The sequence below is a fragment of the Giraffa tippelskirchi genome, chromosome 14, assembly GCF_054371585.1.
Source record: "Giraffa tippelskirchi isolate mGirTip1 chromosome 14, T2T-mGirTip1v1.2.pri, whole genome shotgun sequence".
NCBI lineage: Eukaryota > Metazoa > Chordata > Mammalia > Artiodactyla > Giraffidae > Giraffa > Giraffa tippelskirchi.
Genome location: NC_137288.1, coordinates 54,913,059 through 54,932,847, shown reverse-complemented (window position 1 = coordinate 54,932,847; position 19,789 = coordinate 54,913,059). Strand labels below are relative to the sequence as shown.

General features: G+C 42.4%; 1 protein-coding gene across 20 annotated transcripts in view; it reads left to right on the top strand.

Moving 5' to 3' along the window:
- Nucleotides 1-19,789, top strand: part of SPIRE1 (spire type actin nucleation factor 1) — a 153,536-nt gene that overhangs the window by 104,458 nt on the left and 29,289 nt on the right. For 15 of the 20 annotated variants that reach the window (XR_014074515.1, XR_014074511.1, XR_014074513.1 and 12 more), the window contains 4 exons: nt 8,878-8,955; nt 10,774-10,938; nt 17,181-17,267; nt 18,354-18,483. Coding sequence is in view for 12 of the 20 variants with exons in the window: in XM_081561717.1 (XP_081417843.1) it covers nt 8,878-8,955; nt 10,774-10,938; nt 17,181-17,267; nt 18,354-18,483 (460 nt within the window). In the remaining 8 variants the exon portion in view is untranslated. Of the gene's footprint in view, nt 1-8,877; nt 8,956-10,773; nt 10,939-17,180; nt 17,272-18,353; nt 18,484-19,789 lie in introns of all 20 variants that reach the window. The other 5 variants (XR_014074512.1, XR_014074514.1, XR_014074510.1 and 2 more) reach the window with 1 other exon arrangement.

Sequence of the window (19,789 nt, the reverse complement as noted above, 5' to 3'; positions counted from 1 at the left end):
CACAGGGTAGATTTTATTTATTTTTTAAGATGCTGGGAACTAAAAATGTTGGCAGAGAGCAGTTGTAATTGCAAGCTTGAGAATGGTTATGTCAGAAATGAGGAGAGTTAATTGCCATGTGGGTGCTCTCTGTTAGGACTTTCTCACCATATTCCAAGCACAGGTTGGCATCTGTTATTACATTTGTGCAAGCAAAAAAAAAAAGACAACTTATTCACAACCTAGACTATATCTGACAGAAGCTTGTCTCTAAAACTATAAAAATCTGTAATTTATTTTCTAATAACTCATTTGTTTTTGCTGCTAATGACAAAACCTGAGATTCTTCATTGCACATTTGTTCACGTTTGTTCAATTATAGTATTTACAGATTCTCAGCTATTTTATGTTGATTTATTGCTGATTTTTAAGATTATTAAGATTTTTACTTCACAAGAGGCTAAAGAGAGATCCTATTTGGTAAAGAAACAAAATTTTTTTTTTTAAAAAGACAAATGTTTTTGTGATAGAGTGAAAGTGTTCACAATCAAATCTTCTTAGATATTCATTGGCTTATAGTAACTTATCTCTCCTTGCTATTCTCTGGAAGTCATTTGGGTGTATCTTTCTGTTTCTCCTTTGCCTTTCATTTCACTTCTTTTCTCAGCTATTTTTAAGGCCTCTTCAGATAAAGACCTTGCCTTCTTGCATTTCTTTTTTTGGAAATGGTTTTGGTCACCACCACCTGTATGATATTACGAACCCCTGCCCATAGTTCCTCAGGCACTCTGTCTACCAAATCTAGTCCCTTAAATCAATTCGTCCCCTCCACTGTATAATCATAAGGGATTTGAATTTAGGTCATACGTGAGTGGCCTAGTGGTTTTCCCTACTTTCATCAATTTGAGTATGAATTTTTCAGTTCAGGCAAAGGATAAAGGGAAAGATATACCCAGCTGAATGCAGGGTTCCAGAGAATAGCAAGGAGAGATAAGAAAGCCTTCTTATCTTTGCAAAGAGACAATGCAAAGAGACAAAGGAAAACCATAGAATGGGAAAGACTAGAGATCTCTTCAGGAAAATTGGAGCTACCAAGGGAACGTTTCATGCAAAGATGGGTACAATAAAGGACATAAAGGGCAAGGACTTAACAGAAGCAAAAGAGATTAAGAAGAAGTGGCAAGAATACACAGAAGAACTGTACAAAATAAGTGTTAATGACTCAGATAACCACGATGGTGTTGTCACTCACCTAGAACCAGGCATGCTGGAATGTAAAGTCAAATGGGCCTTGGAAAGCATTACTACGAACAAAGCTAGTGAAGGTGATGGAATTCCAGCTGAGCTATCTATCAAATCCTAAAAGATGATGCTGTTAAAGTGCTTCATTCAATTTGCCAGCAAATTTGGAAAACTCAGCAGTGGCCATAGGACTAGAAAAGGTCAGTTTTCATTCCAGTTCCAAATAATGTTCAAACTACTGCACAGTTGCACTCATTTCACATGCTAGCAAGATTATGCTCAAAATCCTTCAAGCTAGGCTTCAGCAGTAGGTGAACTGAGAAATTCCAGATGTACAAACTGGATTTTGAGAAGGCAGAGGAACCAGAGATCAAATTGCCAACATCCGTTGGGTCATAGAAAAAGCAAGGGAATTCCAAAAGAACATTTACTTCATTGACCATGCTAAAGCCTTTGACTGTGTGGATCACAACAAACTATGGAAAATTCTTTAAAGACATGGAAATACCAGACCACCTTACCCGCTTCCTGAGAAACATGTATGCAGGGCAAGAAGCAATATTTAGAACTGGTACTGGACATGGAGCAGCAGACTGGTTCAAAAATGGGAAAGAAATATGTCAAGGCTGTATATTGTCACCCTGCTTATTTAACTTATATGCAGAGTACATCATGTGAAATGCTGGGCTGGATGAAGCACAAGCTGGAATTAAGATTGCCAGGAGAAATGTCAACAACATCAGGTATACAGATGATACCACTTTAATGGAAGAAATTGAAGAGGAACTAAAGAGCCTCTTGATGAAGGTCAAAGAGGAGAGTGAAAAAGCTGGCTTAAAATACAACATTCAAAAAATGAAGATCATGGCATCTGGTTCCATCACTTCATGGCAAATATATGGGGAAACAATGGAAACAGTGACAGACTTTGTTTTCTTGGGCTCCAAAATCACTGAGGATGGTGACTGCAACCACAAAATTAAAAGGTGCTTGCCCCTTGGAAGAAAAGCTATGACAAAACTAGACAGCATATTAAAAAGCAGAGACATCACTTTGCTGACGAAGGTCCATAGAGTCAAAGCTATGTTTTTTCCAGTAGTCATGTGTGGATGTGAGAGTTGGACCATAAAGAAAGCTGAACACTGAAGAACTGATGCTTTCGAATTGTGGTGTTGGAGAAGACTCTTGAGAGTCTCTTGGACTGCAAGGAGATCAAACCAGTCAATCTTAAAGGAAATCGACCCTGAATATTCATTGGAAGGACTGATGCTGAAGCTCCAATACTTTGGCCACCTGATGTGAAGAACTGACTCATTGGAAAAGACCCTGATGCTGGGAAAGGTTGAAGGCAGGAGGAGAAGGGGGTGACAGAGGATGAGATGGTTGGATGGCATCAGTGACTCAATGGACATGTGTTTGAGCAAACTGCAGGAGATAGTGAAGGACAGGGAAGCTTGGAGTGCTGTAATACATGGGGTCTCAAAGAGTCAGACATGACTGAGTGACTGAACAACCATAACAGTAGTAACTTATATCTACCAAATAACCACTAAATAACTTATATCTAATGTGCTTAATAGCCAATTCACATGCTGCATTTCTTGGGTATTATTTTATGTAATATTAAAATAATTGAGAAGGTATTTATGAGCATCTGCATTTTACAGTGAGAAGATTAAACTGAGAACTGGAGCAGTTGTGACTGTCCAAAGTGACACAGCGAGAAAGTGTCTGTTCAGGAAAATGAAGAAGCATGAAATTCTCAGGCCATTCATTTAAGTCATCATCACTATTACAGAGAGCAGATGGTGGTTCTTAGCAGCAGGGAGCTGAGGGTTTTGGCACAGCACAGGTGAAGACAGCAATGTGTGGAGTCCTGACAGTGAGGCCGTCCTGGCTACACTCCTCAGGGACGTGTCGGAGCAGTAACGACTACTGTTGGATGGAAGGAGGGCCTGTGCTGTTTGTACTGTTCCACCAGACCACCCCTAAGACACGGAAGCATGGTTTCATGTTTCTGGATTAAGGGGACATGTTAGATAATAATTCTTTCTGTTGAAAGTGACAGAAATTCACTCAGATTAGCTTGGGGGGAGCGGGAGGAGTCTAAGGGCAGGACTGGATCCAGTACCTCACACCCAGTAATCGGGATGGCATCCTCTCTCCGGATGCCCCCAGCACAGGCTCTTCCTAAAAAGGCCAACCAGCTGACAGTCTGCACACATCTCACTCTATCAGCTCAGTAACTCCAGCAGGAAGTCTTTTCTGTGAACTGAGGTGAGAAAGTCTGGGAGGAAGACAGGGGTCAGGCACCTACTCGGGAGCCAGCCACCGCAGGGGGAGATCGTCTGGGCTGCCTGTCAGGGTGCTGTCCCCACCTGTGGTGGCAATGAGGTTGTGGGCCTGGGCCTGAGCCCAGTCATGCATCCCCAGGAAGAGGGACTGTTGTCAGGGGGCAGAACGGGGCTTCTGAAACAATAGCAATGCCCACTCAGGGTCTCCAACACTCGATGTGAGTCAGAATATCTTTAAATAGTGAGTTTTACCTTTAAAATTCATGTCAGTTTTGTTTCTGATATATGCATGTTGCAATATTTGTAAAATGTTCCATCTGTGGACAGAATCCCTCCAGGAAGTAGACTCTGAGTTGAAATTTGAATTCAGAAGGTTTATTGGGGTTACTTGGGGAACAACTGCAAGGGGTGAGGGAAAAGTTAACTGTGATGCAGGACAGCAGGTTTTGGCTGATCCCACGGGGAGCTTGGGAGCTGGGGGTGGGGGCCTGACCTGTGTACTTCTGCAGGGACCAGTGACTGGAGGGGCTGCCCAGAGGGTAGGACTCATTGAAGGGCAGCTCCCTTGGCTAAGCCCAGCTCCCAGGGGTGTTATATACTCTCTGTGCAGGTGGTCAGCCTCAGATGCTAAGAAGCTAAAAATAAATGGTTTAGAAATGTTTCATAGTAAGTATTCATTCAGTATTTTCATAGAGTAACCAGATTTCATACAATGCCTTTAAACGCAGTCCAAACACAGTCAAGAGGAGAGTGAAAAGGTTGGCTTAAAGCTCAACGTTCAGAAAACTAAGATCATGGCATCTGGTCCCATTACTTCATGGGAAATAGATGGGGAAGCAGTGGAAACAGTGTCAGACTTTATTTTTTTGGGCTCCAGAATCACTGCTGATGGTGATTGCAGCCATGAAATTAAAAGACGCTTACTCCTTGGAAGGAAGGTTATGGCCAACCTAGATAGCATATTTAAAAGCAGAGACATTACTTTGCCAACAAAAGTCCGTCTAGTCAAGGCTATGGTTTTTCCAGTGGTCATGTATGGATGTGAGAGTTGGACGGTGAAGAAAGCTGAGCGCCGCAGAATTGATGCTTTTGAACTGTGGTGTTGGAGAAGACTCTTGAGAGTCCCTTGGACTGCAAGGAGATCCAATCAATCCATCCTAAAAGAGATCAATCCTGGGTGTTCATTGAAGGACTGATGTTGAAGCTGAAACTCCAATACTTTGGCCACCTCATGCGAAGGGTTGACTCATTGGAAAAGACCCTGATGCTGGGTAGGATTGTGGGCAGGAGGAGAAGGGGACGATGGAGGATGAGATGGTTGGATGGCATCACTGACTCGATGGACATGGGTTTGGGTAGACTCCGGGAGTTGGTGATGGACAGAGAGGCCTGGCGTGCTGCAATTCATGGGGTCACAAAGGGTCAGACACGACTGAGCGACTGAACTGAACTGAAACACAGTCAGACAAATAGGCTTATCAAGTGTATTAGGGTTGAGTTACTGTGAGTTGAAGTGCAGCACAGATTTGTGACTAACATGTGAGTGTAGCTGAGCCTTGAGCAACGCAGGTTTGAGCTGTGAGGATCCACTTATACACAGTCCGTACGCGATGCATCCATGGATGCAGAACTGCAGATGGAGGGGGTGCTTGTTCAACAAGGTACTTGAACACCTGCAGATTTCAGAGTCCACCAGCATTCCCGGAACCAAGCCCCAAGAGTACTGAGGGATGGTGGTGTATGTTCTGCCTATCAGTGTTTTCTTAAAATTACAAACATTGAATTGATGCAACTGAAAGGGTACAGACTTTCAGTTTTAAGTTCTGGGCATGTAATGCACAGCATGATGATTGAAAACTGCTAAGAAAGTGTTAATGTTCTTAGAACAGCAACAACAAAAGGTAATTGTATGAGGTGGCAGAAGTGGTAGCTAACCTTATTGTGCTAGCCATTTCACAATATATACAGATTCCATCAGAAATAAATAAAGGGCATTTTATATATTGAAATTTCTCTATTAAATTAATTTACAGATAGATATTGAGCTTCAAAAATGCCAATTTTGTATTAGCTTCTGAGGGTAGAATTCTGCCTCATGAAGTCTAGAGGGAAGGTACAAACAAATGTAAAATTATAGAGTTGGTGACGGCTACAGAGGAGAGGTTTATGGTGCTGCAACTTGTATGATAAGGAACAAGTTGCCTTAACCAGGAAGGAGGGGAGGGCTTCCGTGGAACACTAAAGATTCTTTTGAGCCTGCTTCTGGAGGAGGAGTGGAAGGAGACAGTGAGGGAGACAAGGCTGGGGGCAGGGCAGCAGCCAGACATCCAGGCAGAGTCAGATGGTGTTTGGATTAAGGGATTTGCTGTGGAGATAAAAAGAGAACTTTAGTTAAGAAAAAGAAACAACAGAGAGAAAGTTAAAGCTATGTGATTAATGATAGATACAATGTCGAGTTGATGGAGATGCAGATATCAATACAGCTGAGATGTGAATTAATGTTCTGACTGAAGTTCAGCCACAAGGCTGAAAAGGAAACCAGAACAAACTCCTAGTCTGTCCCTCGGTGGTCCACCATCTATTTTATTTTTTTTATAATTTTATTTATTTATTTATGACTATGCTGGGTCTTCATTGCTGCACAGGCTTTTCTCTGGTTGCGGCGAGTGGGGGCTACTTTCTAGAAGTAGTGTGTGGTCTTTTCATTGCTGTGGCTTTTCTTCTTGTGGAGCACAGGCTCTAGGCACACAGGCTCAGTATTTGCAGCACATGGGCTCAGTAGTTGTGGCTCCCAGGCTCTAGAGCACAGGCTCAGTAATCACCATCTGTTATTGAAATTGGCTGAAATTCACACAGGAGTAGATTCTGTACTATCTGCTTCAGTATGTTTTATCTGAAAGTGGTGGTGGTGGTTCAGTTGCTCACTCATGTCCAAGTCTTTGTGACCCCATGGACTGCAGCATGCCAGCCTTCCCTGTTCTTCACCATCTCCTGGAGCTTGCGCAAACTCACGCCCACTGAGTTGGTGATGCCATCCAACCATCTCATTCTCTGTCGTCCCCTTCTCCTTCTGCCTTCAATCTTTCCAAGCATCAGGGTCTTTTCTGGTGAGGTGGCTCTTCCCATCAGTTCAGTTCAGTCACTCAGTCGTGTCCGACTCCTTGCGACCCCATGAACTGCAACACACCAGGCCTCCCTGTCCATCACCAACTCCCGGAGTCCACCCAAACCCATGTCCATTGAGTCGGTGATGCCATCCAACCATCTCATCCTCCGTCGTCCCCTTCTCCTCCTGCCCTCAATTTTTGCCAGCATCAGGGTTTTTTCAAATGAGTCAGCTCTTCGCATCACATGGCCAAAGTATTGGGAGTTTCAGCTTCAACATCAGTCCTACCAATGAACACCCAGGATTGATCTCCTTTAGGATAGACTGGTTGGATCTCCTTGCAGTCCAAGGGACTCTCAAGAGTCATCTCCAACACCACAGTTTAAAAGCATCAATTCTTTGGCACTCAACCTTCTTTATGGTCCAACTCTCACATCCATACATGACTCCTGGAAAAACCATAGCTTTGATTATCTGGACCTTTGTCGGCAAAGTAATGTCTCTGCTTTTTAATATGCTCTCTAGGTTGGTCATAGCTTTTCTTCCAAGGAACAAGCGTCTTTTAATTTCATGGCTGCAGTCACCATCTGCAGTGATTTTGGAGCCCAAGAAAATAAAGTCTATCACTGTTTCTATTGCTTCCCCATCTGTTTGCCATGATGAGATCAGATACCAGGATCTTCGTTTTTTGAATGTTATGTTTTAAGCCAGCCTTTTCACTCTTCTCTTTCACTTTCATCAAGAGGCTCTTCAGTTCCTCTTCACTTTCTGCCATAGGGTGGTGTCATCTGCATATCTGAGGTTATTGATATATCTCCCTGCAATCTTGATTCCAGCTTGTGCTTCATCTGGCCCAGCAATTTCACATGATGTACTCTGCATAGAAGTTAAATAAGCAGAGTGACAATATACAGCCTTGACCTACTTCTTTCCCAATTTGTAACCAGTCCATCCTTCCATGTCCAGTTCTAACTATTGCTACAGGTTTCTCATGAGGCAGGTAAGGTGGTCTGGTATTCCCATCTCTTTAAGAATTTTCCACAGTTTGTTGTGGTCCACAGAGTCAAAGGCTTTAGTGTAGTCAGTGCAACAGAAGTAGGTGTTTTTCTGGAATTCTCTTGCATTTTCTATGATCCAATGAATGTTGGCAATTTGATCTCTGGTTCTTTTGCCTTTTCTAAATCCAGTTTGTACACCTGGAATTTCTCAGTTCACATACTGTTGAAGCTTAGCTTGGAGGATTTTGAGCATTACCTTGCTAGTATGTGAAATGAATGCAGTTGTGTGGTAGTTTGAATATTCTTTGGCATTGTCTTTCTTTGGGATTGGAATGAAAACTGACCTTTTCCAGTCCTGAGTTTTCCAAATTTGCTGGCATATTGAGTGTAGCACTTTAACACCATCATCTTTTAGGATTTGAAATAGTTCAGCTGAAATCCCATCACTGCCACTAGCTTTGTCCGCAGTGATGCTTCCTAAGGCCCACTTGACTTTGGACTCCAGGATGTCTGGCTCTAGGTGAGTGATCACACCATCGTGGTTATCTGGGTCATGAAGATCTTTTTTGTATAGTTCTTCTGTGTATTCTTGCCACCTCTTCTTAATATCTTCTGCTTCTGTTAGGTCCATACTGTTTCTCTCCTTTATTTTGCCCATCTTTGCATGAAATGTTCCCTTGGTATCTCTAATTTTCTTGAAGAGATCTCTAGTCTTCCCATTCTATTGTTTTCCTCTGTTTCTTTGCACTGTTCACTTAGGAAGGCTTTCTTATCTCTCCTTGCTATTCTTTGGAACTCTGCATTTAGATGGGTATATCTTTCCTTTTCTCCTTTGCCTTTCGCTTCTCTTCTTTTCTCAGCTATTTGTAAGCGTTCCTCAGACAACGACTTTGTCTTTTTGCATTTCTTTTTCTTGGGGATGGTTTTGATCACCGCCTCCTGTACAGTGTTACAAACCTCCATCCATAGCTCTTCAGGCACTCTGTCTTCTGAAGGTATCTAGAGCTTCCCTGGTGGCTCAGCTGGTAAAGAATCTGCCTGCAACATGGGAGACCTGGGTTTGATCCTGGGTTGGCAAGATCCCCTGGAGAAGGGAACGGCTACCTCCTTCAGTATTTTGGCCTGGAGAATTCCATGGACTATCCATGGAGCTGCAGAGACTCGGACACGACTTGCACATTCATTCAGGATTTTAATTTGAGAAGGTAGTTCAATGAAATTTTATGCATAAATGTTTTATTTGAATTTTAATTGGTAGAATCTGAAGAAGATTCAAGAAATGGAGAAGAGTGATGAATCTAACACAGACCTGGAAGACCTGAAAAATGCTGACTGGGTAAGATGGCTGGGTATTCTGTCTATGCTGTTTAGTGTTGGAGAAATCATATCATGTTATTAAAATGCTACTTTATTTTAAGGACTACCATATGAGTTGATATTATACCAATTTGAAAACTATCTGCTTTTATTAGAACCCCCAGGGTCTCTGAGAATTTCAGTGTTTTACACTACTGACCTTTCTAAGTATATTGGTACCTTAGTATCTTATGTGTAAGTCAGAGTTGAAGCTCTGTTTAAGGATTTAGTGAGGCTGTAGTGAGGCCTGTTCGTTATCCAGTGAATAGTCAAACTGGATTGGGCCCTGGGAATGCAGGTGGGTTGTGCAGCGTTTCTGCCCCCATGAGAGAGAAGACAGAGTTCCAGGACAGATGACTGTGTTGTGTTCATGTGACCCCGCCGAATGTCTGCTGTTTCTCCAGCATGGTGCTAGATCCTACTAGGCCTGCTGCCCTCAAGGGTCGCTGCCTTCCTGTAGGATTCAGACAGGAGTCCTGAGGACAGGACAGTGAGTATGTGAAGCTGGACTGAACTGTGTTCAGGTGTTAGTGGGAAGGCACGTGGTAAGGTTCTGACTTTTCATGTTAAGGGTACTGGGTAAATAGTGACTCATGAAGTGAGGAAATCGGAAAACACAGTTTAGTAGGTTATGAACAAGTCCCTTTTGCCCTTGTTAGATTTTATCTGTCATTTTCTAACAGCTTTATTAAGGTATAGTGTACATAACAGTAAGCTGTATATATTTAGAAGTACAGTTTGATAAGTTTGACATACATTTATGTAGCTATTTGAGCCACTTGTTAATTTTTAACACTGTATAATATTTCAGTTAAATATATTAATTTTCTCTTTACTGAAGTTGAGACTAGGACAGCTTACAGCCAGGATAACAAAAAGGTTAAAGTATAATAATAACATATTTAATATGTTTTATTATAAATACTTCACATATATCTCATTTTCTTGAAGGGCAGTAAAGCAACTTGGTGTTACTTATAGATAAAGAATTTGATATTAAATAATTTGTAAAAAGACAGTAACAACACAAGAATTGTCATTTTTGAGCATTTTCTCTGTATAGAACACTACACCTCAGCTCTCAACAGGTTATAAAGTATCACTTTCTTTTATTGATGAGGAAGCCAGGGTTCAGAAATGGGAAACAACTTGCTTGGATGTCCACGGGCAATTGGTGGTTGTACCAATTAGCTGTGGTCACAGTACTGCTGTGTAACTGAACGTAACACTGTACCTTGGCCTAAAGCAATAGTGTTTACTCAGCTCATGCATCTGTAGACCAGAGTGGTGGCCCGACTCTGCTTTGTCTCTCTCCTGGATAATCCTGCCAGGGGGCCTTGTGCCAACCCACGCTAGGTGTTTCCATGGAGTGACAGGAGCAGAGTGACGTGCCCTTGTGCGTTTGCTGTTGAAGCCTTTGGTTGTGTCGTGTCCACTAATATTCCAGGGGCCAAGCCAGTTGTAGATCCAAACCCAGAGTCCAGTGTGAGAAGCCGGCACCTTTGCAATGCACAGAGCCACATGACTGGTGGGACGCGGGGGGCGCTGAGGCTGGATGCAGGTGGCACAGGGGTGAGTTAGGGTTTTATCCAGGTGTCTCCATGGTTAGAGCTGGTGGATTCTCGACTGGCTTTCTACCTGCTTTTTAGTCCCTAAAATCTAATTTTTAAAATAGTTTTTGTTTGGTTTACTTGGTGTTTTGTAATCCAAGCTATTAATTTCTTCGGTATGACTGTAACTATTTAGAGTAAATTAGTAAATTTACTCACGAATGTTTTTCCACCCTTGGCTCCTTCAGGCTCGGTTCTGGGTGCAGGTGATGAGGGATTTGCGGAATGGAGTAAAGCTCAAGAAGGTCCAGGAGCGGCAGTACAACCCGCTTCCCATTGAATATCAGCTCACCCCATACGAGATGCTAATGGATGACATTCGATCCAGAAGATACACTTTGCGAAAAGTGATGGTAAGTAACAGGAAACTATTCATGGATTCAAATGGTTGGTTTTTGGTAAATCTTGCTTGTTAAAAATCTCACTATTACATTTTAAAAATTATTGCTTCTCATAAAATTGAGGCGTGGTCTTGATAGAAAAGTTGGTAAATATAATAAGCTCAAGAAGAAAAGTTACAAATGTGTAATTTCACAGTTGAGACAGAAAGTTTGCTAACAGGCTGGTGCATAACCTTCAGTCTTTTTTCTGTCCACTTTATTTGGGCAAAATGGATTAATACTGAATACTTTGTCCTGTGACCAGTTGTTTTCACGTAACATGTGAGCGTTTTCACGTAACGTGAGTGTTTTCCCGTGTCATTGTATATTCAGCATCATCATTTCTAAGTGACTGCATCTTTCCCAGCTGCAGCTGCACCAGAGTTTATTAAGCTAATCATGTTGTCTCGTTATAAGCAGGCTGTTTTGTGTAACCTTGCATATAAGTCTTTTTCAAAAGCTCCAGTGAAATCCTGAGTTAAGCTCTTAGAATCAGAACCCTGCTAGCTTTACCTCTGCACTATGTCCTGAATCTCACCACCTCCATTTCAGAGCCCATCATCACCTCTCATTTAGACTATTACTGTGGCATTCAGGTGGTCGTCTTCTCTTACTCTCTCCCCCAAAACAGCTTGAGTAAACCTGTTAAATTGAAAATGTGACCATGTCATTGCCCTGCGTAAAACCTTCCACTTCCTTCCATCACACTCAGAATAAGCAGCCATTTTGACCTTGGCCTCAGATTCTGGTGCGGGTTGCCTCTCAGCGCTCACCTTCTGCCACCTTCCTGGCTGGTCCCCTCTTTAACCCCCTGGTCTCTGCCGCTACCTAAAAGGTGTCTCTTGTGACCTGCAGCTAAGCCCTTGCTGTTCTGTCTTGCTGGAGGCCTCCTCTCACACGTCTCCGTAACTCACTTCTCTTCACTTCTCAGGTCTCTGCTCAAACCTCTCACTCACTGTAAGAGTCCTTACCTATGTGTGTCCATGGCTCATGTTGCCACGTATTTTCAAATTTACTGTCTCTCCTACAAATACAGGGACATGGTGACAAAAATTTTTTTGCTCTTTTTGCTGAGCTTATTAGCTAAAATAGTTTTCTTGATTAGTTATTTAGGGTATTTTATTTGATATATATGTTCATGTCATCTGTGAAAAGGGATCCATTTATTTCTTCGTTTCCAATCTGGATGCCAGGTGGTCACCCTGGTTAGAACCTTCAGTTCTTTGCTGAATGGATGTGGCAAAAGCATGCATCCGTATTGTTGGATTCCTGATTTTAGGGGGAATGCATTCAGTCTTTTCACAAGTGACTTTTATCATGCTGAGGAAGTTTCTTTCCAGTCCAAATTTGTTTTGTGTTTTTATCATAAAAGTGTGTTGGATTTTGACAAATCCTTTTTCTGCATCAATAAAGACAATCATGTGGGCTCTTTTGTTTCATTCTGCTCATGTGACATATTAGTTGAGTGATTTTTCGTGTGTTAAACCACCCTTGTGTTTATGGGATAAATCTCACTTGGTCATGATGTATAATCCTTTTAACAGCTGCTAGAGTACTTCCTTATACTTTCTTGAGGATTTTTGCGTCCATGTTCAGAAGGAATTTCATCTACTGTTTTCTTGTGATGTCTTTGTCTGCCTTCATATTGGAGTAAGACTGGCCTCACAGAGTAAAATGGGGAGTGATGCCTCTTTTTCTAATTTTTGAAACAGTTTGTGAAGGATTGGGACTAATTCTTTAAAATATTTGAGTAGAATCCACAAGTGAAATCTTCAGGTCCTGGGCTTTTCATTGTTGGCAGATTTTTGATTGTGGATTTAATCTCTGCCTGTTACAGGTCTTGTCAGGTTCATGTCCTTCCTTTCTTTCCTCCCCCCTCCTTCCTTCCCTTCATTCCTTCTTAGTTTTGGTAGTTTGTATCTTTATAAGAACTTGTCTGTCTCGTCTAGATTGTCCTATATGTTATGTACAATCATCACAGTATTCTCTTATGGCTTCAAGTTACGGTCTACTGTCCTTTTCTTTAAGCCTAAATGACTTCCTTTAGCATTTCTTATAGGGCAGGGTTACTAGTGATGAACTCTCTTAGTGCTTGTTTGTCTGAAGATGTCTTAATTTCTTCTTCATTTTGAAGTAGAGTTTTTCTGGGTATAGGACTGGCTGAAATTTTTTTTTTGTTTATCTTTAAACATTATCCCACTGCCTTTGGCCTCTATGTTTTCTCATGAGAAATCACCTGTGAATCTTTTGAGGATTCCTTCTATGTGATAGTCATTTTTTGCTGCTTTCAATATTTTTGTCTGTCAACAATTTGACTATGTGTTCTGTTACGGCTCTCTTTGGGTCTTTTGCTTGGAATTTATAGAAGTGACTCAGATGGTAAAGAATCTGCCTGCAATGCAGAAGACTGGCGTTTGATCCCTGGGTCAGGAAGATCCCCTGGAGAAGGGAATGGCAACCCACTCCAGTATTCTTGCCTGGTAAACCCCACGGACAGTGGAGCCTGGTGGGCTACAGTCCATGGGGTTGCAAAGAATCAGACATGACTGAGCAGCTAACACTTTCACTTCATTTTTCTTGGATGAGTAGATTTGTATTATTATCAAATTTTGCAAGTTTTCAGCCATTAGTTCTTCACATTTTCTTTATCTTGTCTTGTATTTTTAGTCCCTGTGGGACTCCTCTTATGTGAATGTTTGTACTGTTTGGAGGTTGTGAGTAGTAAGTAAGGAAAAACGTTACTGCTTTGTGGTACCCATTGTTGTTTTCCTTTTCCTATGTTTTGTTTTCATTCTCTCTATGGCTAATTCCATGCAGTTCACTTGACTTAAGTTTATACTGAGCCCCTCTGCAGGGAACTGGGCAGATGGCAGTTCTAATGGTGATCGGTTTTGTGTGGGGTAAATTTTCATGTTTAGTCTAACAGGCTAAGATTCTAATTAATTCCTAATTATATATATTTGTACCTCCTAAATGAGAGTGGAAATTCAGCTACTCATATTTAATCAGTCAAAAATTGGATGTATTTTTTTTAAATTTTACTGTTATCAATGTAATGCCACTTTCTAATTTCTTTAAAAACAAATATTGTTGTAAAGAGTAAACACACACACAAATACAAAGGATTTTCACATACAGTCTGTACCTGAGGCAATATGTTAGGATGGTCTTAATTTAATCTTAAGGTTTAAAATGCATAACTACACCATAGTAATCCACCTTTTTCTGTATATTTGTGAAGCTGATGGTGGGAATTGAATGACTTAGCCATATTGGATCATGTTCAGAATATTAAGTTATAGAAGTGCAAAACATTTCAATTGACTTCTTTCAAAGTGTTTTAGTAAAATAATTGTAACAAATAACTTCACATAAGTCACCTTTAAAAATAAAGATGTATAGAAACTTAACATCTTTTATTTAGAAGTTACTTGTCTTTTTTAAGGCATTCTGACTCAAAAGATCAAGTTATATAACTGTCTTATTTACTTATAGGTCTACAGTTTTTGTTCATTCTAGAAATTATTTATCCTTCCAGCTCAGATAACTTGTTTCAGAATGTGTCCCATGTTTATATTAAAAAGTAATCTCACTGACCCAGTAGTGTAGTGGAATTTGCACACTCCCCCTCCTGCCTGTACGGAATCGACTGACTCAGTCTGCACTGGCCTGCCGTTTCTCTCGTGAGCACTGACCCAATACTGGATATCTGGGGTCCAGGATCCAGCTTCTGACTTGTGAAGACACTGACATTACTGTGCTTGTTTGGGGAATGGAACTTACAACCTTGGCCTTATCTCAAGCATTTTCTTCCTCAATCCTGCTGTTGTGATGGAAAGGACATTAAATAAAAGCAAGTGAAAAATAGCTGGAAAGATATGTATTATCCTGTTCAGGAATAGAATAGAAAATTCTGCTTAAGTTGTTCATACAAGGTTTTAAAAAAAAAAATCGTGTAACCTGAGGTCCATGGGTAAAGAGTGGTGCTGTGGTGGGCCTTCAACTCGGCTACTGGGGTACAGGCCTCCTTACACCAGGGACTAGCAATCCCAAATTGGCTCGGTTCAGGTGGCTTTCACTTCTGACTCTCGCGTGGGGCATCAAGTCCTCACCGGGGCTGGTGGGGCACAGAGAAGAGGGCCCCGCATGTCAGGAGGCTTGTCATACACCTGAGTGGTCACATTTGCAAGGGGGGTACTGGGTCTGGAGCAGCAGTTCAGGTCCTTTTTTTTTTTTTTTTCTTTAGTCAACTTTATTTCTCACTTCAGTTCAGTCACTCAGTTGTGTCTGACTCTGCAACCCCGTGGACTGCAGCACACCAGGCCTCCCTGTCTATCGCCAACTCCCGGAGTTTACTCAAACTCATGTACATTGAGTCGGTGATGCCATCCAACCATTTCATCTTCTGTCGTCCCCTTCTCCACCTGCCTTCAATCTTTCCCAGCATCAGGGTATTTCTCAGCTGACACAAAATAGTGACATTAACAGAAAATAATGCAAAAGTATACAGCTGCAATAAAAAATTAATGAACAATTGACTAATGACCATGAGCAATTAAAATGTATTTAAGATTGGGAGACACATAAGAAAATTGTTCATGCCCAGAATCTTACAGTTCAGATAAGAAAATACTTTTAAAAAGTTTGACCAAATTTTATGATAATTCTAAAATTTTACATGACATTGCCAATAACAAATTGTGAAGCTTAAAGAAACCTTTCTAACCTGTCCAAAAAAAAAAAAAAAATCAGCCATAGGTGATAGAGGAATAACCGAATTATCTTTTTTCCCTCCAATAAAATTGATGTATTATACAATTATTGCTGCTGCTACTGCTAAGTCACCTCAGTCGTGTCCAACTCTGTGCGACCCCATAGACGGCAGCCCACCAGGCTCCACTGTCCCTGGGATTCTCCAGGCAAGAACACTGGAGTGGGTTGCCATTTCCTTCTCCAATGCATGAAAGGGAAAAGTGAAAGTGAAGTCGCTCAGTCGTGTCCAACTCTTAGCGACCCCATGGACTGCAGCCTACCAGGCTCTTCCATCCATGGGATTTTCCAGGCAAGAGTACTGGAGTGGGGTGCCATTGCCTTCTCTTATACAATTATTAGGATATGATAAGATAAAAGAGTGGGTCACCAAAGTAGAGGGGGAAGTACAGAGGCTTTCCAGGCAATTAATTAATCAAAGCAGCACACTCATTTTCTGATCTTGAGAAGTTTAAATAGTGTTCACCAGTTTTCAAAATGTATAATTCGTTAACATTTGTTTTTTATCATTTATGAGAAGCACAACAGAAAATGCCTATCAGGTCTGTCTGTTTTCATGTGAGGCTGGGAAATAAGTATGACTGACGGTCACTACTGTGCCTCCTGGAAGGGTCAGAGGGTGAGTTTACTAAGGTGGGATTTTGTGGGTTTCTGGAGTTTTCTTAAATTTCTTAAAAAATCTTTGTGACATGTTGCTTTAAAAAGAAAGTACATTAAAGCAGGAGTCAGACAGACCAGAACTCTGCCAAACTCTGCTTCTTACCAGTTCTGTTGATACAGCAGACACCCTCCTTGACCTGAACCTGAATTCTGTCTACAGAACATGAACTGTCCCCAGCTCTTCCCCTTAATTTGTATTCCCAAACTTTGTACAAGGATGAAAACAAGAGGTGAAATACTTTCTAAATTATATAATAATTAGGCATAGTATTACTTATTCCATTCATATTCATAATTTTAGAAAGTTTTTGTTGAAACCATGTATCTTACATATAATTTCCCAGAATAGTAGAACTGCAGTGTGCTTGGCATTTCTTCAGTCCTACAGTTGTTTTTGCTCTGAATCATTCAGCCATTTACTCTCCATTTTATTGATTTGAAATTTGTCCTTGGTGGAGCCAGATTCCACTGCAGTGGCTTTGAAGTGATGTGTGTGGATGTGTGTGCCCAGAAGCTTGTACAGACAATCCTGTCATCACATGACGTGTGTGGACGTGTGTACCCAGAAACTTGTACAGGCAATCCTGTCATCACATGACGTGTGTGGACGTGTGTACCCAGAAACTTGTACAGACAATCCTGTCGTCACATGACATATGTGGATGTGTGTACCCAGAAGCTTGTACAGACAATTCTATCGTCACATGCGGCATGTGGACATGTGTGCCCAGGAGCTTATACAGGCAGTTCTGTTGTCACATGGATCTTCTGCTTTCTCTTTTCAGGTGAATGGTGATATTCCCCCTCGGTTAAAAAAAAGTGCTCATGAAATCATCCTGGACTTCATCCGATCAAGGCCTCCTTTAAATCCAGTACGTGATCTGACACCTCCCCATGGCTGGCAAACACGTGGCAACATGTTCCCCCCACAGCCCATGGCCACAGAACACAGCTCCTGGAGGAGTGTTGACGCTGAGCTTTTCTCTTCTGATTGTGAAGCCCGACTGTGAAGACAACACCACGTAGCTTCCGTGTGCGCTGCCACCCTGTACTTAAGGGTACAGGCACCTCACCTTGGTTACAGGAAATCCACACTGCTGCCTCCTCTTTCGCAGTAGCCGTGGTCCTCTGTTCGTAGGGTTCTTTCTGGAGACCACGGATCAGGGTGTTCTGATCAGGTCTGAGTGTTGATTTGTGTTTCCTCTGCTCTACTCTTACCTCCTCTGACTCCACAGCCAGCACTCACCAGGGCGTCTCAAACCCCTTGTACGTTCAGTAACTAGAAAGGAAGGCTATTTTCTTCTTAGTTTGTATACATCTAAAACAGTTAATCATTCCTCTTATAAATCTTTCTATAATAAAGGAAAGAGGCCACGTAGGAAATGGTTTTAAGAGGGCATGTTGTGTAGAGCAGAGAGAGCATGGAGTCACAGTCTGGCTCTGCACACCCACGCACGGTGTGGTGATCACACGTTTTTTAGCAAATTCATCTTTTTGAGCAAGTTCATCAGCCTTCCCGAGCCTTTATTTCCTCAGCTGCAGACTGAAGTGAATGATCTAAGGAGGTTGTTATGACTTAACTCAAAAACGTTACTTTCGAAAACAATAATAGAGATGACATACTGCTTGCATTTCAGCAGCTTGCCTGTCATGGTAGCATGTAAGGAGCATGACAGTAGTTCAGTTCAGTTGCTTAGTCGTGTCCGACTCTTTGCGACCCCATGGACTGCAGCACACCATGACAATAGCTGGAGCACAACTGGCTCATTAGCGTGGCTTGAGTTCATGTGCCTGAACCACTGTGCCATCCAGTCATCTTCCTATGACTCGAAAACTCTTTTATCAAGCAGTAGCAGTCAGTAAAATATAATTTCATAATACTGTGTTGTATGAATGGACTCCAGTAAGAATTATTTAAGGATAACTACTCCAGCTCTAGCTATTACTTTTTTCCCAAGGCCTCAGCCAGAAAACTGAAACCTACTCCACCACGGCCCCGGAGCCTCCACGAAAGGATCCTGGAAGAGATCAAGGCTGAGAGGAAGCTGCGGCCTGTGTCCCCCGAGGAGACCAGACGCAGCAGGCTCGGTGAGTCCCAGGCGGGAGAGTTGCCCACCCTGGAAACACACTCGCCTCACTCCTCTCACTCCCTGTCTCTCCTTCTTTCCACCCCACACACACCCTTACAAGTGACATTCATTCTCCAAATACATGGAGTAGGAAGTTCCTCCCTGAGATGCCAAGTGTAAGGGCACCGCACTGCAGTGTGGGGGGAGCTCTGCAGATCCCCAGGTGTGGTTTTAGGACAGCCCTTCACCTCTCTGAGCTTCTATTCCTTGGTTGGCAGGAGGAGGATACAGAGTCCTCCACGTGTTCATGTGACTTCCATGTGAGAATGAATCAAATAGGTACTTTATAAATGGTAGTACACACATGGATAAGTTACTACATTTTAGAAATAGAAATAATAGATACATCAAGTTTCTACTGTCTTAATTATGGTTTAAAGTTATGTGTTATGTGATGAGAGACTCTACTTATAGCACTTATTACTAAACTTCGTTTATAGTTATGTTTTTTATAAGCACACACTGATTTCCATTTAGAGCAAGACCATATTATGACATGTTAACAGCTCTCCTCCAGTTTGTAAAATGAAAGATGCCCAAGATATTCAGGGAGATGGCGTCTGGCGGCACCTGCCTGGGAGCAGAGCTGGTGTCGAGACCTTGTCTCCTGGTTTCTCTTCCCATCTCTTCCCTCTCCCACGCCCACCTGGGCCTCAGGTTGCTACCACAGCTCCTCGTTCTTGAGCAGCCACACACTCCCCTTGGTGTGTTTCTGTTTCCTCAGCTCTTACCCTGTGCATAGGCTTTTCTGAAAGTTCAGACCCACATGTGCAGCCAGCCGTCACTGGGCAGGACCTCCTCCCCCCACTTGCAGGACAAGCCCCACCACAGGTGACCTTACCTGCTTTCCCCAAAAACTATCTGCTGCTGCTCCCATCTCAAAGCCCAGGGCCAAGAGTGCAGTGTCCCCTGCGACTGGGTCCAGCAGCCAAGCCCTTGATCTTCAGGGTCCTCCCCTCCCCTGTCTGCTCACTTTCGTCAACTCTGATGGCTCCCCCGCCTCCTGTGACTCTCGGTCACTGTGTGGTGATGCTCTCTGTCTGCTGCTGGGCTGTGGCCACAGAGCCCACTTCTGTCTTTCTGGCTGCTGTGTCCCTGTCTGCACTGTAGGTAACAGCAATGGAAAGTGCTTCCCAAGGTGCTAAAGCATTAGAAGAGCTTCCCTGGCCAGAGCTGGAGAGTGAGGAGAGGCCAGGTGCAACAGGCCAGGCCTGTTGATTTTATGCCAGCAAGTGTTTCCCTTGAAAATGATTAAAACAAATCCA